Raw genomic sequence first — 26,032 nt, forward strand, 5'->3', positions numbered from 1 at the left:
AAATTTTTATTTTTCCCCATCCACTCAAAACATGCCCTCAGCAGCATTACTGGGATAGGAAGACAGCACCAGGCACTACACTGCATTTGATAGTGAAAATATCCATGCTTTTTATTTCTGTCTAGGACTGTGGATGCAGTCAGAAAGGGGCAGCACTGTGCAAGACGAAAGGTCCAAGATAAATGGCAATTCTTTTTTTGTGCTGGCAAGGCCAGGTCTTCATTTGGCAGCGTGCTTCTTATACATCTCCAGGAACTCCTTCACGTCTTCGGGTGACCCCAAGATGACTGGCACCCTCTGGTGGATGTCAGTGGGAACAATGTCCAGTATAGCTTCCTTCCCAGTGGTAGCCAATCCTCCCGCCTTCTCCATGACATAGGCCATTGGGTTACCTTCGTATAGCAGTCTCAACTGGAAAAAAGAAGAAAAAAAAAAAAAAAAAGCCAAGAGCAACACGCTCACACCAGCAATTACTACATAGAAAAGGGATGCACTCTGTAGCCAACTAGTACAGAGCTGGTCGGAGTTTCCAAGGTAACCGATACTCTCCCTTTCCTTCTTCAAGGTTCTAACAGTCCTCACCCTCACTCCAAAGGCTGCCTCTTAAGACCTAATGCTTAATTTAATCACTTGGTTAATGCTTAATTTAACCAAGTGGTTAAATTAAGCCATTCATCAAGCCACAGCCAACAATAGATTGTCTTATGCAAACGTGAGACAGACCACCTGGACTCAGGACTGAATGACATTTTGGCAGAACTAATGGTTCCCTTCTCTTTATAGCACAGAAACTGGACCTAATGAGTGATTGTGTGTTTTGGATGGAGCTTTGCCTATTCTAAAAGCATTAAACGTCCATGGTAGTGTCTGGCTGCAGACATCTGGAAAGCAGATTGGCTCCTCCAAACAGTGTAATATTGTTTGCAACCCTGTACACATTCCTTTTACAATTCTCCAAAGGCTTCATGGTTGGGATTTAGTATGTTATCCATCTTGGCATTTACTTTAAATATTAACTTTTTTATTGTCTGCATTTTCATGCAGTCTGCCTACTGAGGAGACAGCTTCTCACAGGTGTTTCCTGGCTGTTATTTGCATACAGGTGTCATGGCCAGATTTGCAAAATGGGGGGGGGTGGAGGAGGAACCTCAATATGTGCGTTAAACAATTTTTTGAGGCATTAAGGGAAAGTGCTATAGAGTAGGCTAATCACACAGGTTGAGAGGCCCGAGGTGGTGATGGCAAGAGCAGTGGTTTAAGTAAATAAGGCGGCCTTCAATGACCTTCCAACGGCTGTATACAGACATCTGGAATATACACATTTGTATCTGTATCTTGAAGGGATTATTGTTCCCATTCCTTCTCTCACGTATTAAAAAAAAATAAAAGACAATCTATCGGGGAAAGCAAAGGGACAGTATTTGGGAAGGAAAGACACTATCTCGGAGAAGACTAGGTGGGCTGTCCCTTAGCCAGCCTAAGCAAGCAGAGCCCCCAACCCCAGCCTCCACCCCAGCTCCCACAGCTTCAGGCCACGGGGGGCATTATCAGCGCAGCTGCTGGTTAACAGCTCACCTGAAAGCTCTAGGTTTCCCCAGAGATTCTTTCCTTCCCTAGGAAGGTATTGTTTCCAAGCAGCCAATGTCAGCTCATTAGTTATTTCTATTTAATGCCTTTTGAAAGCTATCAAAGGAAACCTCTATTTAGATACATACTTTATTTTCTGCCTTGGTAATAAGGAAGCTGAACGGTTTCATTTCACACTGCGAATGGCATTCATTTTGCCCAAGCCCCCCCGTGGAAGCATCCATCCTGACCATGACACTGTTATGTGGCTTTAGCGAGGGAAGGGCTCTCCCCGGACCACTTCCCGCTGATTATCACCTGCCTTTAAGACAACCTTCAATCTAGAAATGATGCCCCAGACATCCTCAGCATCATACTACCAAGTTTAACAGCAATGTAACAGCTCATCTCTCTTTCTTTCCAAGTCAAATCCCTTATTTTGCAAAATGGAACCCAGTGCTTCTCAACCACTGTTCAGGGTATCTGATTACCTTTCCATTGGGGCTCTTCTTGTTCGCGGGGTACAGAAAGATCCCTCCATAGACCAGGGTGCGGTGGACATCAGCCACCATGGAGCCCACGTACCTGGCACCGTAAGGGGCTGTGTTGTCCTGCAAGGTGACGACCAGCAATAATTAGGGGTGTGGAAAAAAGTGTTGCGTGTGTGTGTCTTCTCTGCTCATCCAGTTCAACGATCATTTAATGAGCACCTACAGGTGCGTGTTTGGAGCTGTGCCAGGAAATGCGATGAAAATCCTGACCCCCATAAGCAGAGACAGACAGCCTCTTAAACATCTAGTCAAATTAACCTGCAGAAGCCCCCAGGAGGTGGTTGATTCTGACTACCGAGTGAGGACATCACAAATCCTTTCAGCGGGACTCTGCCAAGCTGAGGAGCTGGGCCAGGGGGTGGAACCCTCCGAGCAAAGCCTGCAACCCACCGGCACCGCTGTCTACCTGGGGACTGGGGAGGAAGCCGGTGCCTGCATGTGCCCAGGTTCAGGGGCAATGCAGGCCAAGGTCGGAGGAGAGAGAAGCAAGTGGGAGAGCGTGCCTAGGGCCAGCTCAGAGGTCCCGAGTGTCATCCTAACAAGGTCTGGGCTTCCTCCTCATCACACAGCAGCTTGAGGAGTAGAACAATGAATCAGATGTTCCTACATAGAACCCACTCTGTGAACAGCGATTTCCTCTCTTTGTATTCAGTGATTTGTAACCTCTTCAGAAAGGACCAAGATGGACACGCTCGATCTTGAGACAGCTGCTAGAAATCCGTCGGCCACCCCGGGGCAGGAAACTTGGTCCAAGAACTATGTTCTGTACCATCCGAAATCAGGGACCACAGAAATGGAAATAAATGTTTTACTGCCCTGGGTTCATTCATCTGGCTGACCTTGTTATTCTGATTTTCTTCTGCGAGAAAGCAGAAGAAGCTGAAACAGACCCTCTCGACTTTTGACATCCAAGGGCAGGAGTTCCAGTCCCCAGGACAAGGTGGGAACCTCACCATGGGGTCAGTGCACAGCGGACTCCAAGCTCTGGCCATGCCTGCCGCCTGTAGCCTCCAGGGTAAATCATGAACCAACAGATTCCTACATAACTTCCCGGGGCCTTGTGCACAGCCCTCACTTACCGAGGGAAACTTCTTCCTCTGGACATACTCCGTGACAGCGGGATCGAATTCCCTGGCATAACCCTCATTGATGCTGTAGATGTTGCCTTTCTTCTTGATTTTCACATCTTTGTCCACCAAAATGAACTCTCCAATGGCCTGAAGGAAGGAAGGAAGATGGAGGTGATGAGCCAACTCCTCCAGGCCTGTGTGGGGTGGGGCGGGTGCCCCTGAGGCTTCAGGCAGGGGGTGCGTGTGGGGCGGGGCAGGTGCCCCCGAGGCTTCAGGCAGAGGGTGCTGCTTCTCCCCACCCTGGGACACACTGCCCCGGGCCTGCCACTCCACCACTGTGAACAGGCCCAGGGAAGAGACAGTGGGCAAAAAAGGAACACAGGAGGCGAGAGGAGGCTGCGCAGATGTTGTCAAGTGATCGAAAACTTTTGACTTGCCTTTCAAATGTGAAAGAAAGAAAGAAAACAGATAAAGTAGGGAGGGCGGAAATACATCAACAGCAGAAATACATAAACAGCAGCAAAACCTGAGGGGGAATAAGCAGTGTGTCCACTCATGTGGAATTTAAGCAGCAAATAAATGAGCGAAGGAAAAAAAGAGACAAACCAAGACTCTCTCTTAAGTACAGAGAACTGCCGGTGACAGGGGCGGTGGCGGGGGGGGGGGGGCGGGGGGGGGGAGGCAAGGGACAGGGATTAAAGACTGCACTCATCATGATGAGAAAGTAACAATAATAAAATAATAGAAAATAAACAGCTGTGCCCTCAAGGCGGGGAAGGGGGAGAAAATGTGTGCAAAGCAATAGACAATTTTGCAAAAACAAAACAAAACAAGAACCAACTGTGGTGGGCACTGAGTCACACCAGCCTTTCCCTTCTGTGTGCTACCGCAGGAAAAGAATCCTGAGTGTGGACTCACAGCCTCTATTAACTGCACCCAGGTGCTCTTGCTCAGGATCTGCAGAACGTCTCTCAGAACTCAGTCTTGCCACCAAGTTCCGGTGCCGAGCTGATGCCTTCAGGGCTGAGGGGCTTCAGAGGAGACTGGAATCTGGGGAGAGTGTGTCACCTAACTCCTGCTGCTCTGCACTGAGGACGGTTTGGGGCTCCCATGTGCCCTTGAAGCTCTGCCCTGGTCGGGAGGGGGCTGCACCCAGCAAGCAAAAGGTGAGAAAAAAGGAGGTGCCACACCCCTCTCCTGAGCCATTTACCCCCACCGCAGAGAGTGCTTCCTGCAGGTTGGGACTATGATCTAGAAAGGGAGGGAGAGAGGGGCAGACAGGAGGACGACAAGGAGGGTGGGAAGGAGGATGGAGGAGGAGGAGAAAAAGGACACTAGAATTAACAGCAGTCCTTGAAAGGTTTCACATGAGTAATTTTTGTGTGTGTGTATTTCCAGAAATTCTGTCCGCAGTTCTGTAGAAACGTTTTTTTATAATCAGAAAACTAGGTATCTTTATAAAAGTAGTGTCAAAAGCCAAGCCATCGCACAATGGGTGCTGCAGGGGTCCCAGAACTGTGCTCCTCCCAGAGGGCCCACCCTGGCACCCAGCCAGAGCATCTAAGATGTGAAGGAGCAGAGTTTCCTGCACATGCAGGCAAGAGCCTGAAAGCCTTCTGAGAGTTCAAGCTTGCTGGAGATGCACACAGATCTGCCTCTGTCTTTGGAGCAGAAACCGCCAGCCAAAATTAAAAGAAAGTGCTGAGGGGGTCCAAGGTTCGCCCCGCAGGCACGGGCCAGCGGTGGGCTAATGAGCAGTGGCCCCAGCAGGGGACTATTACAGCAGACCTGTGCTGTTCTTCCAAAACACTGTGGAGCCATTACGTCTCAGGACGGCCAAAGCCCATTATGTACACAGAAACAAACGGACTCCCAGAGACACCGGTCTACAACTTGGAAAAGATTTCATTTCTTCTACACGTCTACCGACTCGAAGGGAACAGAGAAGTCACCAGAAGAATGCCTGGGGAAGCAGTAAATCTTCAGCAAACCAGTACCTCTGCAGACTTCAGTGATTCCAGAAACTGTACACTGGGCTCAGGGTGAACTTTGCTCTGGTGCTACCACTGTGTTTCCCTGAGGTCGCCCCATTTGGAGGCTTAATCTAGTGTTGTTCCCCTACCCTTGTTTATTTATTAAACGCTGGTACTTCCAAGGAGCCAAAGTCCAGTTGTGCAAGAGTGCAGGGGGCCAAGGCAGCCTACGTCCTCATCGCTACAACCTGCCACACACGCAAAGCCCGGAGCTACCTGTGTCCTGCCAATTCCTGCCGTCGTCTGTCTCCCGCCAGCTGTGTACCCTGTGTTCAGTGTGTCCACAAAAAGCACCCTGTAAGGTCTCATAACTGTCATAGGAGGACATGTCTAAAACTAAAATTGTTTATAAACCCAGTTCTTTTCTCTGTGGGGCACTGAATCAAGTTCATGATGAACATGCCCTTGTACTGAATTCTACGTTCAATGGGGAGGTTGACTGGGGCCAAATAGTGTTTCTGCAATTCATCGGCTCTGCTGAAATTGTCACCTACCTGAGTAACTCCAATTAACAGACACATGGGAAGAAATTACTCATAAATTCCAGCTGTTAATGGAGACTGTTCATGGCACCTTGGGCTCCTCTCCACGAAGTAGCTTTTCTCTATCACAGGGAATGAGAACGTATCCTCATTTCCTTTATTTTCTCTTGAGTTTATCAAAGCCTCATCACGCGTTCACAGAGCGTTCATGGCATACCCACAACAGCCACAGGATCTGGTAGCTGTCTGAAGGAACAATGCAACCCACTCCCTCAGTTGGGGCACCCATTCACCTCTGCAAAACGAGCTATTCCTGGACACAGTGGGTGGCACAGACACCATCTACAGGGCACATCTGGTCCATAAATGCATTTTAGTTGGCTAGCACTGTTTTACAAATCTAGAAATACTTTTTTTTAAATCCAGTGTTTCTCAAGCCATTGGAAGCCTTGGCTAGACTGGGCCCCCTCTTACCCAATAGTAACAACTGCTGGACCTCTCTGGGTTACCCCTGCCCCCCCCCCACTGCATTTGGCCTTCCTTTTACCCCCATCCCCCACACCTCACTGATTTACATGGCCTGCCTGGACTCAATGGGCATCTGAGTCAGCTGAATAATGTCTGTTTTGTTTTAAAGAATTAATCTTGGAACAAAGACTCCCTCTTATGCTATGGAGTATTATTCTTCCACATTATTGTATTATTTCTCACCTCAGTCATCTTCTCATCACATACACATGGCTCCTCCATCTCCTTCAGCCCCTTGCCCACTCCATCTCTGGCCTTCTGTGGGCCTCATTTCCCACCTCTACGTACCCACCCCCTTCCACACAAGTTAACAGATCCTTGCAGACAGTCACCAGCCAAACACCCGAACTCCCACAGTCTCTCACCGGGTCCAGCATGAAGCAGTTGACGCCATTCACCATGGCCAGGACCAACATGGTGGCACTGCCGTACAGGGCATAGCCAGCAGCTACCAGGTTCCTGCCTGGCTGCAAAGCATCCTTCTCAGAAGGCTCATCGGTTGAACTCTGGGACAAGAAAGAAAACAAAACAACTCATCGTTTTTGTTTTGTGTTCCATTTCTTTTCTCCAGTTCAGAGATGCATTATCAAGGTGCCCTCTCCCAATGCCACAGGCCATCCTCCCAGATGGGGCCTTCCTCCACACATCAGTAATATCCTGATTGTATTTACCACGGCAGCCACCTCTTGCCCCTGCCCCCGTCCTCCCCCCCCCCACCGCCCCCACCGCAGATTTCCTGCATCTGGATCCTTCTTTCCAATCAGGGTCCTCCTCCAATTTTACTAATTTGATGATTCCTTCATTTCTCCATTATCACTTTCCAAAAAAAAAAAAAAAAGCATGCCTTCTTGCCAGCTCCCACTAACTGAATCTTATTACAGGCATCAATGTCTTCCATCTGCCTACGCCATCTTTGTTTAAGTATATTAACACTGGGGCTGTAGGACTGCTCTAGCCTGGCCAGGAAATCCGTTTTATGAGCTCTCACCAGTGGTGGTACGTGCCACAGTGGGCACTCCCGCATCCAGCCATTCTCAGAAATGCAGGGACTTGGAATTCTCTCTCTGGTGTCAGTACAGGGCAGGGCAGTTGCTTTCCGTTTTTTTGGCAACACCCACAGTAGAAAATACATGCACACCACAAATGAGTACCAATACACACACACACACACACACACAAAACTATACAAACAGGAGAAAGCAATGCTCACACATAGAACATAACACGCACTGTAATCTTTCCTGCTTCATTAAAAACACAGCCCAGTGGGTCATGTGACCATAGTTTGATACTGAGGAAGGGGACACTTTAGGAGGATGACTCCTAAGCAACATTTACTTGATTGACTTGTCAAGCCTCAGAACAAGCCCAAATACATCTTTCAGCTCAAACACTCTCTACTTGAACTTAAAGAGAAATGAAAATGGGCAACTTCTGCCAATTTCATTTATTCCTTCCCCCAACCAGAGATTCCAGTGGCTGAAAGTACAAGAATCTGTATCACAACCCCGGGAATGGAGGTCATCCCCAGCAAAAACCTTCCTGGTAATTTCTTCCTGCACCTTCTGAACACGTATCCTAGGGGTAGAGCCTAGGTTTATGAGTCTGACTTTGTGAGGAGGAGGGCATTCCTGAGCATCTGCATTTTATTGTACCCCACCCTGACTCTAGCACTCAAAGTTTCTATGAAAAGCAGAGTCCTAAGGACCTTTCTCTCCTTTCCCTCCTCATCCCCACTCCTGTATTTAATAAATGGTTTTCACATAAGGTGGCTGGTTGGTTGGGTTAGGTCAAGTTATTTGATTTAGTTTGCGTTCACAGAACAGGGCATCGCCTCTAAATACAGACTACACGTACTATCAAAAATGAGTTGTTACCCGAACTCCAAATTTTACCAATGCCCAGCCTGAAAAAAGAAGAACCAGCTTCCTTCAAAGCTGGTGACATACGGGATGACTCGGGCTTCCAACTAACTGTCCCCTATCCACAACTACTTAACCCTGCCAGGGCGCTGAGCAACCAGACCGGCAATACTTAGACCAAGTTGACTGGGAGCCACTAAAGACTGGGAATATCACTTCTCCACTAAGAAAATCCCCCAGGAGGTCCACCTCACCTAGAACCATCCATGCCTGCCTCTATCAAAGATGTCAAGAGTTAACAGGCTCTCCTGAAATGTCATGTAGTCATCTTATCCTCTGACTTTTAAAAGAAATGCTACCATAGTCTAGGATCCACACACTCAAGAGAAAAACAATGCCATGGAATCATGGATGAGGCAGCAAATTCTTTCCTAGCCTGGTCTTTCCATTCCATGAACTCCTTCCTTCAAATCCCAGCAGGGAAGGCCTTTGCTCCATCACATGCTCATGCAGAGGCTCATGGGATGACCAAGTCACATGAAGCCCTTGGCCAAAATTAGAAAGCTCCCAGATCCCACCTTTCTCTGCCTTTCCCAGGCCACAACCCACTGGAGATTATTGGTTTGTCTTACTCCCCACCAAAGGGTCTACAGGGAGACACCACGGATTCTGGAGACTTGAGGTTGTGGCAGTGGAGAGTATCTGGCAATGTGGGGACAGGCTGTCATTGTCACCAGATGGTCTTTCCCCAGAGTAGCCAATCCTCCTTGGAAAGGCTCATAGAGCATTCCAAGTGTCCCCCGTAACTCAGCCAATACTGTTCACCAATCATCATGCTATGCAATTAGCCTACAAAAAGATACATAAAATGGGATAGGGTCCCTCCCCTCAAGGCATTTATAATCAGAAGTGGAGATGGGTTGGTTTTTGCCTGGCCAGCATCCACTACTCTTCGCCACACACTGGCACATTCATCTCCTGAGGTACTACCTCCCTTGCCCTCAGCTCTCAGGTGGGCACATGCCCCCTTGGCCAACCAATCATTGCATGTCTCAGGCCATAGTGATTGGCTATGTGGCATGGCCACGTGACCTAAGCTAAGCCACGCCAATCAGCTCCAGTGAGATGACATTCCTATTGGAATCGTGGGGAAGAGGCTTGCACCTTCCACTGAACTCATTGAGAGCTGGGTGTGAGCCTGGACCTGCTCCACCTGAAGGGAGGAACGTAGTGGACAAGAAGTGTCTCCTGATGGCGTGGTCTGAGTCCCTGAATGCAGCAGCACCTGAAGCACATCTATCCACTGGACTTCCGAGTTACAAAAACCAGTAGTTTTTAGGGCATTATTTCTCATTTTCAGTACCTCCCCTTTACAGATAAGGGAACAAGAGGCAGAGTTACTTTGCCCGAGGTCCCATAGAACTGTGTCAGGGTCAAGAAACAACATTCCATAGGGTTATTAATTAATAACTCTCCTTTCAGTTAAAGGACTTGGATTCTGAAACTGCTAAAGCACTTTTGCCCTAAACTAAACTGTTTACTTGTGGGGACTGGATATATTTAAAGGATGTTACAAATCAGAGTTATGTCCAGTACAGGCTAACCACACTAGAGAGATCTAGAATCTCATAGGTTACAAATGTTTACCTTAACAAATGTTTTAAAGGGTGGGAGGGCAGGGCAGGAAAGCCAATTCCAAACACTTAAACACACACAAGACTTTATTTTCAGATGCTCTAAAAGGCCAAATGTGCATTAGGGAGATATGTTGATTCAATATGTGAACACATTCTAACCATGATGTTCACTCAATCTTAGGAGAATTCTCCCTCATTCTTGGTGTCTCCACAGCAGAACTACCCGGGACACTGGACCATGTGCCTTTAGAGATACCTTTGGAACCTGTTTCCAGGCATCACGTAGGCAAGGCCTGATCACTGGTGCCAGGTTCAGTTACCAATGCTGTGGCCCACGGAGATGACCTCTGGCCCAGAACCAGTGCTGCAGAAAGCGTGAAATGTGTCCTCTGGAACATCAGACAGAACAATCGTTTACACCCCATAAGCCCTCGAAATGGTTTCAAACAACCAGTAACGTTTAAAAACTGTGATGGCATAAAGGTGGAAGTCATACTCTAAGCCTTCAAAGAGCCACTTTAGGTTTAAGATAGCACAAAGACTTGAGTTTTAGCATTCATAACTCAAGCTTCTTTTGCAAGCTGGTTTGATTTTTTTTAGTGGACAGCTAGTTTCCTGGTCTAGATCCAGGTCTTTATTGAGGGGGCTGGGGTAGAGATGGGAGCCAGCCAACATCAGCAGCCCTGTAGTTTTGGTTAAGTACATTAACCAAGGAAGGCGGCTTCCCTCACAGAAGCATTTTGCTAGAAACCTCTCTTGCACTACTATAGATCTGATACTTCGTAAGGAAAATGACCTCCCTCCGTGTCTGTTAACACGAATGGTATGTTTCATGGTCTGACGTGGAAAGTAAGCTGAGTTGTTGCCTTTGCCTTTTTGTTTCGAGCACTAGAACCTTCTATTACTCAAACTGTCTTGATGTGGATCTGCCTCTCGGCCAAGACAAAAAAGCAAAATGCACTCTAGTGAGGGAAGAGAAGCATCCCGTGGTGGACCATGTGTCTGGAAAGAGATTCTGTGCCACACTGGACAACAGGTCACTCTGGAAAAGAAGGTAGAACTGCGGTCTCAAGCTGTGGCCTCCGTCTGAAGAGGAGGGCTGGGAGGAAACGCACAGGCCCGCTGAACTAAGCTGCCTCATACACTGAGATGAGGAAAGGGGGTCTGGCTCAACCTCACCTGTGAGGTTTTATTTCTAAAATATAGAAGGGCTGAAGCCAGGATGACGGACTTTAGATTTCAATGTTTACGATGGGCCCATGGGTATTCATTCTGTTTTTCACTTGTCTGTGTACTTGAGTTGTTCCAAACACATGCACATGCGCACAAAGGAAAAGGAAGGCAGGAGGCGCTCACACATGAGAAATACCCCGGGGCCAGAGTCCGGTCCCCATACTGCACCACCGCGCAGCAAGCTCTCCACAAACGGACGGACAGTAAAACCTTCAAGGCTTTGCCGTCACCATTCTATCACAGCTACTTTACCTGGCACAGCAAAGCTCAAAATCAGCCAATGGCAGTATGTAAACAAATGAGCTGACCATACGCCATTAAAACTTTATTTGTGGACAGTGAAAATTAAGTTTTATATGAATGTCATGCATCATGAAACATTCATCTTTAGACTTTTTTTCAGCCATTTCAAAATAAAAGGGGGTATTTTCTGCTCCCAGGCCATACAAACCAGGCAAGGAGCTTGGTTTCCAGACCCAATTCAGAGGATTTAAAGGACAATCTTGACTATCTCTTGTTAATTGTCATAATTCGCAGTTTATACAGTATGATCACTATAACTGATCTATACTTTACTCTTAAGGAAAAGCAACAGAGTTAAAAAGGTGGAAATATCGGGCGCCTGGGTGGCTCAGTGGGTTAAAGCCTCTGCTTTCGGCTCAGGTCATGATCCCAGAAGTCTTGGGATCCATCCCTGCATCAGGCTCTCTCTGCTCAGCAAGGAGCCTGCTTCCTCCTCTCTCCGCCTGACCTCTCTGCCTACTTGTGATCTCTGTCAAATAAATAAATAAAATCTTAAAAACAAAAAAAAGGTGAAATATGTTTTACTGTATTCTCTTTTAAACCACTTAATGGATCATCAAGCAAGCTGGAAAAGTCAGAACCTGAGATACAAACCTATGTCAAGCCTCAGAGTTTCATGAAATACATTCTGCCTACTCCACCAAGAGTGAAATAGTACTGGATGTCAGCCTTAACTTTTTATCTCAAACCAGGGCTTGATTATTATTACATTTCACCTTTCTGTAGATGCCAAAAATTGTTCCGATGGACACAAGGCAGTCGATATTGGAAGATCCATCAAGGGGATCAAAACAGACCACATATTTACCCTGAGAAAGAAGGAGGAAACACAACTTTACAATGTAGAACTTTTCAAATTATAACAAAACAGTGTATATATAAAGATGATAAAACAAGGGAATCTAGGAGAAAGTTCAAGAAATAGTCTGATTTATACTCTGTAATGGAAGGTATGAGGTGGCATACAGAATGTAAACAGTTTATCTATCCCAAAGGATCACTAGGCAGAGAAAACATAACAGAATAGCAGATACAAATGAAGATGATGAAATACAGAAAAGTCAAGTCAGAATTTCCTACACTGTTGATATAGATGAATCATGATTTTGGTTTGAGTTTCCTGGCAGCTAAAGGAAAAAAAGAAATAAGCCTCGTCACTAATTTCTCTTTATTCACAAGAGAAAGAAGAAAAAAAAAAGTAGTACTTTAGCTGAAGCAAAGGTGACATTAAGGCTATTTAAAAGAACTTTTCTCATGCACATCTTACAGATGCCATGAGGTTGCAACAGTGCAGAGTTCCCAACAATAGCCCTACTGTAATTCCTAAATGGATCCCTGTGTCTTGGTGGGACTACCAAAATTTCATTCTTTGAACCAGATTTTCAGTGACATGCTGGAGCTGGTTCCTATCGTGTCCAAGAACTAATGTGCACATCTCTTCCCAAAATTCTGCCTTCAGGGGCGCCTGGGTGGCTCAGTGGGTTAAAGCCTCTGCCTTTGGCTCAGGTCATGATCCCAGAGTCCTGGGATCGAGCCCTGCATCGGGTCGGGCTCTCTGCTCAGCAGGGAGCCTGCTTCCCTTCCTCTCTCTCTGCCTGCCTCTCTGCCTACTTGTGATCTCTCTCTGTCAAATAAATAAAATTAAAAAAAAAAAATTCTGCCTTCAGCGTGATGTCATGTCGGCAGCTTGAAATACTATGGGGCTCATTCACACAGTTGAAATTGTCATGTGCTACAGAACAAATTTTTTTTTTTTGAGAGCACATGCACAGATCTCGATGGAAGGAGAGGCAAAGGGAGAGGGAGAGAATCTTAAGCAGGTTCCACACTCAGCACGAAGGGACACCAATCTCAAAATCTGGAGATCAGGACATAAGGAGTCCCCCTTTTAACTGAGCCACACAGGCACCCCAGAGGGTTTGGTTTTTTATTTTGTTTTTTGTTTTTTTGAGAATTAACCAGTACACCACTGGGGATTTTCCATCCCAGATTAGCCACTTTAAGATGTGGTTTTTAGATATTCTGCATCAAATTAAAGAGGTTTCCCTGATTCCCTAACCTATAGCTCTTAACAAATCACCCTCCCCGTGCAGAGGAAACTGTCATCTGGAAAACAGAAACATGCCTGTTATCAAGGCACATTATAGTCGGGGAAGTTTGTGTAACTGATAGAGGATATTAAACAAAATTCAATCCACATGCCTAAAGCTGCCAGCTACCTTGAGAAACCCAGCAGAGAAAAAACATGAACTTTAAATCATGAAGTGGTATTTTAGGAATGATGTAAAACAAGCTCATCAGATGTGGCTCCCTACCCCTCTTACAAAGGTCAAAACTGGGTGATCAGGCAACCTCTTTAAATTCACCTTCCAATTGTTTTTTTTTTTTTTTTCTAACGCTACTCCTTCCTGTCCCCATTCATCTCAAACAGGGAAAGATGGTAACCCCATAGAACTGCACATCCCACCTCCAACTTTTTTTTAAATTGTGATTGTTTTTCTTCAAAAGCTGACTATACTTTCACTCTTTCAACAATTTATTGTCAAGCCCACACAAGCAGCCACATACTGTGCTAGATGCCAGGATGCAGAGAGAATATAATCCATACCTGTCTTCAAGAAGCAATCAAACTAATGGGATCCCAACGAAGCAATCAAACTAATGAGATCCCAACAGACTGCAATGCATGAAATCAGTGACGAACTGGAAGTTTAGATTGGCAGGAAAGGTGAATGGAAGGTTGACTATTTGGTGGGTAGAGAAGAAGAAGAGGCAGTTAGTTAACAGAAGTCAGACTTTGAAGAACCTTGAACATGAACACAAAAATTTAGGGGTGGGGATGAGTATGAGTGTATGAATCTAATGCATGAGTACATGGGGGGCAGGGCGATAATGCACTTAACTATAGTGGTAGCGTGGACAGTAGAGGACAGATCTGAAATATGGTAGTAAGTAAGGTAGAAATCTGTGAAATGATAACTGATGGACATAGGATGAGTCCTAGGTCTGAGCTTGGCTGAGCTGAGTCATTTGCAAAACTAGCATGATGATTACACTGAACCCCCACCCCCGCCCAGTAGAAATTCAGACCCACCCTTTTCTCTGGCTCCACTATAATGGCGTGCTTATCTTCTTCTGACACAAGTACACAAGTGGCAAATGATGACTTTAACATGTTAATAACCAGGTCATTGGAAAGGACATCTAGCTTCTTCACTTGATCACCGGTCACATTGGTAGAGCCAGCAATTCCATAGCTAGAGGGAAGAAAAGTCACAAAAATATAAGCCATGACCAACAGAATAGACACCAATGCACCTACAAACCCACTGAAAGCAGGTGTTTGGCAGGATTTAGGAAACAGGAACGATGACAAGGGGTCTCGGAGACACAGAACAAGAATGGTCATCCCGACTGACTCCTAATTTTAAGAGCAGGTATTTACCTGTCCAGTACCTGTCAAGCACCCAGCACACCTTTGTGGGTAAATCCACGTTTCTCGACCTTATCTTTAATGGCCTCTGAAAAGACTTTTTGGCTTTTGCTCCCTAATCACACTCTTCCACGAAATTTTAGTTTTACCACAAATATAGTGTCTCTTTGTACTTCATTAAAAAAGACTGATTTCTTTTTCACCAACCCCCAAAACCAGTTTTCCCCCTGAATGCACAGGTTAGCCCAGAATCCATCAGCTGAGAGGTACAGCAAGCAAGGAACCTTCTGGATAGGGCGGCACCAGACATGTGAGCTAAGCCAAGAGATGCTATGGTTTTCCAGCTGGAAAGTTCCTAAGAGACAATACAGACTGGCCCCACCACTTCATTCTATAGAGGAAAAAAAGGAAGCTCATCTGCAGATCTAACAGGCTTGTCGAAACCAGAGCAGCAGAGCAGAGGTGAGAAGCCCACTCGACTCCCAGGCCAGGCCTCCCTCGCTAGCGTGCCACCGCCCCTGGCAGGAGTCCTTGGGCTGCCAGAGAGAAAACTCTGGAGTCTCCATTCTACTTTCAAGGCATCTGTACATCAGCTGTAATTCCCTGAACTGGAGTGGCTTGGCCAAACAAAATGCAGCCTAGTTTGTGAGAATGGAGAAGATGTAGGCTGTCCTAGCCGGGCTTGAACACAACCCTGGAAGGAGGGTGAAGCTTTAGAGAAAGGAAGCACAAGCCAAGAAGAGAGACTGGGTATGGGTAGGGAAGGTAGGAGGTGAAGATACTGCCCGACAGCCAGCGGAGGGTGGCTGGCAAGGGAGGCTCCAGGGGCCTTGGCTGAGATGGCCGGGAGCACTCGCCTGCGAAATGGCAGTCCCAGCAGCCCCCGCTTCAGCTCCTGCAAACACATCTTCTCTCCACAGACAGAACTCACTTGTCTCTGGCTGAACGAAAACGCAGCCCACACCACGGACTGTCCCGTCCCCAACACCTCGCCTGGCCCTCAATAAATTACTCACAGCATGAATGAATGCCATTCACTGAGGAAAGCAAAGCCCTGAGTCTGGAGGAATGAATGAAGCAACGGACTTTAAGTCATTCCACAACTGGGAGAGCCGGGGAAGCTACTGGAATGGTCCCCAGAGGGGCAGGCCCATGGAGCCAGCTCCACAGAGGCCAGGCCAGGGAGGCTGGGGCAGAGGGACAGGGCACCAGAGTCAGGCATGGGAAAGGCCTATTTCACACTTCCGCCCCTGTCCGCCTGCTCATGTTAAGTGTTTCCTCCAGCAAGACGGGCGAAGAGGAGTCAGGCCACAGCGTCTTTTCCCAAAGGCTTCCTAGAGGCCTGTGTTGAGCGTTCCTTCATTTCCCAGTATCTATCATCCTCCAGAACTGTTCTCAGGGCTGGGCTTACCGTGCAGAGCAAGACAGATGAGATCCCTGCCCTCCCAGAGCTGGATTCTGGTGAGCAAGACAAGGCAGCACGTGCTGCGAACGGTCGAGACCACCAGCCAGGTTCCTCACTGCTGCTCCAGGGTCCTGAGCTCCTGTTCTGTGTCAGAGGGCGGCACCCCGTGTGTCATCGAGGTCAACTGCACAATGCAACACACTGCCGATGAACACTCTGGGGACCTCGCTACACCTAGCACCGAAACAGCCACCCTCCCTGCCCAGCTGCTACAGATCTCCGGCCACTTCTCCCATTCAAGTCCCCTGCAAGGCCAGGCAGTTACCTCTCGCTCCTCCTCCTGACCCCATGGAAGATCCCGCCTCTGTTCTAACCAGAAGGACCCTTTCCTCCAGTTGCTTGTGAAGCGTTTAAAAAAAGAAAGGGGGGCACCTGGGTGGCTCAGTGGGTTAAGCCTCTGCCTCCCACGTAGGTCATGATCTCAGCGTCCTGGAATCAAGACCCGCATCAGGCTCTCTGCTCAGCAAGAAGCCTGCTTCCCTGTCTCTCTGCCTACTTGTGATCTCTGTCAAATGAATAACTAAAACCTTTTAAAAAGGCACAGAGAGAATATTCTGGGCCCCTCGAACTCAAAATTCAGGCACTTAACTTTCCTGGGACATCTGGTGGGACCTTTCCCCCGGTGAGACCCGGTGGTAAAAAAAAAAAAAAAAAAAAAAAGTCTTCAAGGCACAGGAAAGGGATGCCAGGTGGAATCAGGGTTCAGAAGAACGAGTTCCCAGATGCCATGTCCTTATAATTACAACCAAGTATATTCCTTGCCTTTTCTCTTGACACATGAAGTCAGCCACGACTCGTGTCTGTCCTCCGTGTTACTTGCTCAGGGATGAGGAGCCAGACAGGCCATGCTCAGTCAGGCTTCTCCAACCTGGGGCCGGCAGAAGAGCTGCACAGCGCCCCTGAGGAACAGTTTCCACAGCTCACTGAAAAGCTGGAAGCCAGCAAGTCTCCAGCAACTCTGACAGACGAGAAAAACCTCCAGAAACACCCTCCAGAACTAATTAGCTGAAGAGCAACATAGAGTTTATTTCTTCCGAGTTTTCAGAAACCCCCTTGAAACAAGCAATTTCTTCATTCTCAGTCACCGTTACTCCAAGGCTGCAAAGGATAGACGACGAGGGCCTTCGCTGTGTATTCTGATGGCCATGAGGGGAGAGCAGTTGTCACCTGCCGACAGACTGCTCGCAGATACGGCCCTTGGCTTCCAGGCAGGCAGCCCGTGCCTGTGCCCGCGCCTGTGCCCGGCCACCTGAACTAGGGCTTGCAAGACAGATCAAGTGGAATCCCGAAAGTGGAATTCTAGGCAGACTCCACGATGGCCCAGCAGAGGCCAGAAGCCTGGCCTGGTTTAGAAGCAACTTCTGTGCTGGCTGCTGTGGCACCAACCACCCTTTCACACACCACCAGGCTCTTTCTCAGATCCGTTCCCTATGTGCTGTTCCCTGGGGCCCAAATCAGGAAGCAACTGAGGCTGCAGGTCAGGGCGTGGGGAAACCATCACACCACTCTGTCCAAAAAGCCTTCCAGAGGCCAACCCTGCCTTACAGTCAGTGGGGAAAGAAACACGCCAAAGGGTGAAGGAAATGGGTTAACTCAAGGAAGTGGTAAACCTTAAAGCTTCCTCCTCCACGCCACCCAGGAGGACGGAGTACCAGCTGGGCCCTGATCACACAGGGACAGACATTCCTTTGCTAACTTGATCATCTGAATCAAGTGACTCGATTTGCCAAGGAAGCTTTTCCTAAGTTCAAGTTATCCCAGAAGGAAAGGGAACATTATTGGCTTTACTCCAGAGGCTGGGACACTCCGTAATGAAGTTCAAATCCTAGCTCTGTCACATGCTAAGCCAGCCTGGAAAAGCTACTTACCATCTCTGACCCTTGGTTCATCCATAAAATGGGAATTAAGTTAACTGTATCTACTTCGTAGTATATGGGGAGGCAGGGCTTAGAACAGAGCCTGGCATATATAGGCCAGGGAGCAGAAAGTGTAATCGTCCCATTCCCAATCCACTTGGCAATAATACAACCATGCTAAGAAGCAAGGCAGGTCCTAGCAAGCACAGCTGGGTCCAGTCTGCCCTTCCCTCTTACTGATTCTGTATCAAGGTGTCTCAACTACCTGGTTCTTTCTGCTTCCAGATCTTTAAGGATGAGGTTAATCGCTGATGCTACCGAACAGCAGCCCTGTTGTCCCCAACAGAGCCCCACGGGCATCCACTAAGTAAACTTTGGTTGATGAGGGCGAGGGAGAAACCACGACCTCTAGACCAGTTTGACAGGAAACTTCTGGAAGTCACCCAGGGCAGAACCGTGTCACAGGTAACTTCACAAAGAAAAGTACTTGGAAGTTTACTTTTGAGCCTAGTCCTACTGAGGATGTCTTTCCTTTGAAATGCCCAGAAATTTCACTTCATTTTTATTCAAATTAGTTGGCCGAGCTGTCCCAGCGGTTCAAGGGTGGGAAGCATTCCTGTGAGAGTTTGAGCCCTTTTCAATGTTCCTTTTCATGCCCCTTTCTGAAGACTGGAAGCAAAAATCAGTTTGAAGACCTGCTACCACATATCTCTTCTTTCCCTTGTACCATAAACCTCACCGAAAATTTGAAAAAACTACATTGCTTTTAATGCATACACAATAGTGAACTCTTAAATGAATAAAAAGCATAGGTTAAATTTGGCCAGTGTCTTAAAAGCCTTAGAAATCTGGTTGAAATTATTGGCATTGTTTCAAATTTGCACATTATTTCTATGATGGATGAACCATCGAGTTTGCGATTTCATGGTAACAGGGGAAAGCCGCCTTGAGCAACATTTCCAAAGACTCAACAAGGGTTGGAGGCAGGCACGGCTCCTCCCAGGGTAAGAAAGCTCCCTTTGCGTTTCCTCCCAGCATCAACAAGGTAGTGTGAAGCAGGTAGCACACCACCAGCCACCAGGCAAACAGAAGAACCAGAGATCGAGCTCATTTTCAGAACACCCAACTGAAGAGAAGGGAATTATTATGTAATCCTTATCACAAATGTCGAGGGTAACACGACCTGTTATTGATTCCGAGGTAAATAACCAACCGTTCACCCAGACAGAAATATCCAAGGGTCGGAGCAGAAATTCCTTGAGGAAGAGATGCTAACCAGAGCAGCTTTCAAAGGTCACAAACCCCAACCTTTGCTCATGCCAGCTCGAGGTGGGCAAAGGATGCCCTGGGGCAGGCTGTGCTTCTGGCATGGAAAGGAAATTACAAGTCACTCTTTGGTAATATAGAGAAGATAATTCAAGATTATATATAAAATATCTAACGACGTTCCAAGAGTTTAATGTCAAACTAGGCGAATTTGGAAATAAACATGTTGCTCGATCTGTTAATTCCAAAATTAAAACTGAAGTGATTATTTTCTTCCATCAAACCACTAGGACAGCCCCATGCATAAAAGCAACTTTTCTGGACACACACAGGAGATGGTTTCCTGTAATTAATCTGATGGTGCAACACTGCTTTTATATGTAACATTCTATCCTGGAAATCAGGCCTGCAGATGTATAGGGCTGTTATGGGGCAACTACTAAGAATTAAAAAACAAAACAGAAAGATGTATCAGTTTACAAAAATATAATCATATCTTCACCCTAGGAAAATGATGACTCTATCGACACCTGTTTAATGAACTGAGTTCATCCTCACCGAACTCTGAGGTTGAAAACAAACAGTCATCTCCATCTCACAAGTGAGGAAACTGATGTTCAGAGCTGGGACATCAACTGCCAAAATCCTCACAGAAGTTCAATGGCAGAGCCAGGACTCTGAGCCAGCTCCACTGCTCCCCAAAACTCTGAAAGCTCTGAAAGCCCTGTGTTTTGTTCTATAAATCTGTTCTCTTCCTCTCCTGCCTCAGGGCAAAGATGCCAAAAGCCTGTGGCCCAATCTTGAGACAGGGCTTCATGGCCTAATTCTGCATGGCTCACCCCAATTGCAGGCTAGATGTAATACCTTGGACTGGACAGAGGTCCAACAACCCCTCAAGGTCAGTTTTCAAAATGTCGGGATCTTGCCATCCATCCCCAGCCTCTAAAACCAGCTTCTGCTTTGGAGTTCTATTTTTGGTTTTTGTTTTGCTTTGTGTTTTAACGGTGTCCTTGCCCTTCTCAGTCCACACTCAAGACCTCCCCCCCAGGCTCTCTTTCCCCTAGGCTCTCCCCTCCAATTCTTCACCCCTCCACCCTGAATGGGTTCACCCCGTTTCAGCTTTGTCTCCCAATTCTGTACTTCAGCCATATTCTCCCCAAATTAGTCACTAATCATACCAATGACCTACTCAGAAACTTGTACTCCGCCCCCATGCATATCCCCCAAAAACATATTATTCACCCCAGCCACTGGATGCTCCCCAATGCACTCACAATTACACACACACACACACACACACACACACACACACACGGACTCTAGGCTTGAGTCCAACCAAATATGCACATTTTCCGGGAATGTTTTCCCACCCACCACTTTCCCTTGCACAACTTGCCCAGCTCAAAATGCTCTCCAGCCGCCAGGCCTTAGAATTGTTGCCCACTGCCAGTGCTTATCTCGATGCCCCACAATCCTTTGCATCCATCCACATTGCATTTTCGGAACCTCTGTGAAAGCACCCTTCAAGTTCTCTTTTGTGTTTTATAACGAATTCCATCCTGATCTAAGAGCGTAAGCTGTTCTCATCTCCATTCTAGAATTTTGTACACTGCAGGTGTTCAACACATTTTGTTGAAGTAAAAAGAACTAGTGAATTCTTCAAGCAGTGATTTGGTAACACGTACAAAGGGAAAGCCTAAGCCACCGGAGAACCACGTTCTCCCACAAAGGAGTGAAAACAAAGGTATGAGCAACAACTTCACTTGAACCATGAATTCATCAGATCCACTTAACAAGCCGCTGTCTGTTCCCCTGGGAGAACAAAATGCTGGTCATCCATTGTAGGCACTGGCATCCCTTCCCTCTGGGGAGTGGGTAGAGGGAACTAGAAACACAGAAATAATGAGGCTTCAAGGACAGGTTTTCTAGAAGTAAATTGTTCCTTGAGATACAATTCTTAATTTGCCTCAAAAATAAAATAGGTTGAGATTTAGAGTTGCATTGAGTTTAAGTGACTTCTGAAAAATACGTGTAGTATAGAGTCCCCAGCCTGGGCAACGGGCCCACTCACCTCATCTCCCCTGACCTCAGGGTCCTCAGCTGTACAAAGGAGGGCTGGACGGGGTGACTTCTCAGTCTTTCAACTTAAACTCTAGGACTCTATGCATGTATTAACAAGAAAACTGGCTACAATACCAACTGTAGGTTGACAGAGAGCGAGCAAGAAAGAGCAAGAAAGCGAGAGGATATTCCAGGCTCTACTCTCAAAACTGCTGATGCCGATCCCTGGTTCAGATTTCATGGCTGAGCTCCCTAAGCAGGTCTCTGTGAGCTTTCTGCGAACCTGCAAACTTCTTTTGCCGTCTGGATACAGGGCCTTCTAGTGCAAACCTCCAGGCGTAGCCAAGTCACGTGCAGGCACACTGGCCTTTTCCAATAATGAATGTGATCTGGAGGACTGGCTTGAGATCTTGTCTTACTGCTATCTGCCCAACTGACTACACGTCATACAGAGATAGCCGAATTTCCCACAGTAGTATGAAGGGTCCAGATTCTGGACCATACCCTGTCACTACCCACACAACCAAGCATTGAGCCCTGTTCCATAGGTACATTACTGAAACAAAAATCCGCGAAACAGCCAAACATAGACCAAGAGTTGAATAGATCATGTAACCCTACAGAACCCTTACAGAGGAGGAAGTGGAGTTAAGTCCCGACACTGAAATGTTCGCTATTTCAAAGTCATTATGTTACTGAATGATGAAAGCGAAACGCAAATACATTACGCGCAAAGCCATTTGTTCGTTATTTACATGTAGACCTACGTAAATACATATCCATATAAAGTTTAGATTGAGTATAAAGTAGTAGCTGGGAAAATGGCCAACAAATAAATAGCTGGTGTCCCAGCAAACAGAAATGAGGGGGGGCTTTCACTTTTTTCCTTGTGTTCCTTTGAGTGGTTGGAACTTTTGCCAAGGACTGCAACTTTTTAGGTAAAGTTAACAGCAGCACTAGTATTTTTTTAAAAACCCGGTGTTTACAACTATCTAGCCTAAAAAGACACATTTTATTTAGCCAAAATTAGCAATCTTTGTCCAGATCCCTCTACACAAGATCCCAATATCTGAAGTCACTTAAAAGGTGGGGAAGAGGGGTGCCCGGGTGGCTCAGTCTTAAGCATCTGCCTTCAGTTTGGGTCATGGTCCCAGGTCCTGGGATCAGGCTCCCTGCTCAGCAGAAGTCTGCTTCTCCCTCTCACTGTGTCTTTGTCAAATAAATAAAATCTTTCCCAAAAACAAACAAACAAACATAAACAAAAAAAAAAAAAAGAAAGAAAAGAAAAAAGTGGGGAAGATACACTTCAGACCAGATCTTGTGTGTCTGAGTCCTTTGGGGGTGGTGAAGGTACTGACAGTTTTTAAATAGAAGAAATGCCAAGCGCTCATTTTAACAAAGCTCCCTGGTTCTCAAAGGCAAGGAAATCAATGAAACACCTATAATCCTTTTCAATTAAATCTGAACTCAGATTTTAACCCAGTGTACTTCCTAAGGCTAAAGCTCAAAGAAATGTATTACTAAGAGGAGCTCTAGACCAAATAGTAATGGAGCCACCACCTTCCTAACATACTTGTCCCAATCCCAGCAAGGCCTGTCTGTGCTTAACATCTGTAAATAAACATCATCAACACTCCTTTCTTAAGGGTTAGCTCCACCAACCCACAGCGTGGAGCTGAAGCAGAACGGCTTTCCAGAAAAGCAATCTAGGTTGTGTGGGTCATCCTTCTCCAGATCAGCTGAGCATCACACACTTTTCTGTAGCGTTCAAGAGCAGGAAACGTTAGGAAGCAGTGTGGGTAGTCAAACTCCTTTAGCTTCAACTAAAGCGAAGATCAGCCTAAGTGTAAAATACACGTGCACACCAGAGTGAACCAAACTACTTGTGTTACCTACAAAGTCTCTTAAAAAGGTGCCCACTGAATCCCGGTATCCCACAACTCCTTTGCTACATATAACGTGATCTGCAAAACCTGAGCATCTGCTCCACCTACCACGAACTTTGTAGAAATGCAGAATCCCAGGCCCCACCCCAGACCTACCGCAGCCCTTTGCACATGAACACTACTGTTCCTGAGCGCTCTGGGCGTGCAGGCTTCCTCCCAGCTTGCCTTAGGCTTCCTTTGCTCCTAACGGGACTTGTATAGGATCAAGAAGGTACTAAATAACCTGACTTGGGAACAGAACTCCAGAGGGAGTGAAGGAGGTCAAGAGAGCGAGAGGGAGGAAGCACCGCTGCAGGGACTTTCCTGTGTGAGGCTAAGGTGGGTATGGTGGGGCGGGGGGGACTCAGCCTCGCCAGCATGTTTCACCAGGCGGCGGCTGAGAGCGGGTGCATAGGCAACTTGCTCAGCCCAGGAGAGAGGGCTGCAGGATGGAGGCAGGTATCAACCGGGAGCCAGGTGCCCCCCACCCCCACTCCCACCCCCCGGCCGTGGGACCACTCCCAAACTCAAGTAGTGGGGACCAGGACTTGAGTCCAATTGGGAACTTTGTCAGAGAAGCTACCAAAAGAGAGAAAGTTAGATTCCCATCAGACAGGCAGGCTGACAGCAGAGTCAGGAGACCACACATCAGACTGCCAAGGCAGATCCCCAACAAGACAGACAGGACGTGGTCCGATGGCCTGGAGGCCTGACTCACAGGTGCGCAATGCCCGCCTTGCGCACGGCCGTGGAAATGGCTTTGACCGCCGTGCAGAGCGAGTTGAGCAGCTGGGTCATCTCGCCCGTGCCGCGGGCCTTCCTGCCCTCCTCCATGACGAAGCGGGTCAGGGTGACGATATTCGTGTCGAAAGCCGCCTGGTCCGTCATGCTGAGGCCGGGCTGCAGCGCGCTGGGCGGCGGGTGCGGGACACAGGTGGTTGCGCCTGGACACCGGCGGCGGCGGCGGCGGCGGCGGCGGCGGCGGGACGCAGCGGAAGAACAGAAAAACGGCGCCCAACCTCCGAACGGCTCACAGCCTCCCCGGCCAAGGCCAGGTTCCTCCGCCCTCCCGGGGAGCTTATAGGCGCGGGTCGCCACCCACGCCCGCCCTCCGGTACACCTCCGCGCCGGGGCCGCCTCTCCGCTGTCCGAGTGCGGCTCCGCCCACGCCGGTCCCCGCCGCAGGCATTGCCCCCGGCCGTCACCCTTCGCCCCACTCGCCTCTTCCCGCTCTGCGCGGTCGCCCCGCCACGCCTGGGCGCTGGCTGCCCACGGCCCCCAGCTCGGTGGACTGGTGCTCAGGGTCACCTGCACGACCTCCTTTAGTGCCCACCGGGACCCCGCCTCAGAGGGCCGGCCGTCACCCCTCCCCACGAGTTGTAAGGCCGAAGTTCGGCAGGTTACCGCAGGTTTCCCGGCGGCGCGGGGGGCTGGGGAGGCCCGCACTCCAGCGCGCCCCGGGGTCTCAGAGCTCGCGCTTCTGGCCGCCGACTACAATCCCGCAGCCCCTAAGCCCCGTCGCCGCCTACCCCTGCTCTCTGCTCTCTGCTCCCTGCTCCCCGCCAACCCGCGTGGCCTGCCGCCAGGCTCTTCTCATCAACCTCGGGAGAAGTGGCTTCCCTCTGCCTCACTGGTCCGATGGCCCGTGGCTGGAGTTTTCATTCAGGCCTCCTCTTTTCAGGATTCCTAGAAATCCAGAACTACTGGAGACCACAGTTTTCTGTATCTGTGTTTGGCAAAAACAAACAAACAAACAGTCGCAGAGACAGGGAACTGTCCCCAGAATGCCACACTGAGACCAGAGACTCCGTAGACCACATCCTAATCTCTTCGCAGTCTCCACACCATTGTCTTACGTCGGTTCATACAATGATTTGTGGAACCACATTTATTGAAGACATACTATGTGCCAGGCACTGTCCTGTGCTGCACTAGGGACAGAGCCTGAACAAAATGGATAAAACGGCCTTTGGGGCCCTGGGTGGCTCAGTCATTGGGTGTCTGCCTTCAGCAGGTCATGATCCCAGCATCCTGGGATCAAGCCCCACTAGGAATGACTCCCTGCTCAGCAGGAAGCCTGCTTCTCCCTCTCCCACTCCCCCTGCTTGTGTTCCCTCTCTTGCTGTCTCTCTCTGTCAAATAAATAAAATCTTAAAATACACACACACACACTCCTGCCTTCTTTGACCTTACATTTTAAGAGACAATAAAAATAAAAATAATAATAAACCAAGCACAGATTTGTATGTTAGATGAGCTGTAAGAGCTGTAGAGGAAAATGAAATAGGAAATGGGGACTGGGAACGTTGGGGCGAGGGGTTAAAAACTAGAATAGTGAAGGAAACCCTCACTGAGGACAAAAGGCTCTGAAGCAAAATATTTCCTTAAATATAACATCTGAAATGTAATGACGGCTACCATGGCCTAGAAACCAATAATAGTAGCTCCAGTCAAGAGTTTGCCCTTTCATGTGTCAGACATGTAGCGCCTAAGGATCTCAGATGAGCTAGGACCCTGAATGCTGCCTCCTCCAGTTCAGTCTCTCCAGAATCCCTCGGAAAGCAGCCGTGGTAACCTTGGAAGAGCTCGGGATTGGAGCTAGGCAGGCCTTCTGGATCCCAACTCCAGCTTCACTGCCCAGAGACCTAGGCCAGTTACCCAGTCTCTCTAATTCCAGTTTGTCTGTACAGTGAGATGATTATTCTAGCTGGGTGTCATGGGTGTGCCATGAGATGATGTGGGCAGAGCGCTCATTTCGAAG

General features: G+C 47.9%; 1 protein-coding gene across 1 annotated transcript; it reads right to left on the minus strand.

The window, feature by feature from the left end:
• Window positions 1-85: 85 nt before the first annotated feature.
• FBP1 (fructose-bisphosphatase 1) lies at window positions 86-24,788 on the minus strand. The gene is made up of 7 exons (XM_080819502.1): window positions 23,990-24,788; window positions 14,360-14,522; window positions 11,982-12,074; window positions 6,596-6,736; window positions 3,197-3,334; window positions 2,058-2,177; window positions 86-411 (listed from the first exon to the last, which is right to left on the minus strand). Exons 1-7 carry the CDS (start codon window positions 24,157-24,159, stop codon window positions 220-222), a joined length of 1,017 nt encoding a protein of 338 aa, XP_080675628.1. The 5' UTR covers window positions 24,160-24,788; the 3' UTR covers window positions 86-219.
• Between the last annotated feature and the right edge of the window lie 1,244 nt (window positions 24,789-26,032).

The sequence above is a fragment of the Martes martes genome, assembly GCF_963455335.1.
Source record: "Martes martes genome assembly, chromosome: 12".
NCBI classification, from domain to species: Eukaryota; Metazoa; Chordata; class Mammalia; order Carnivora; family Mustelidae; genus Martes; species Martes martes.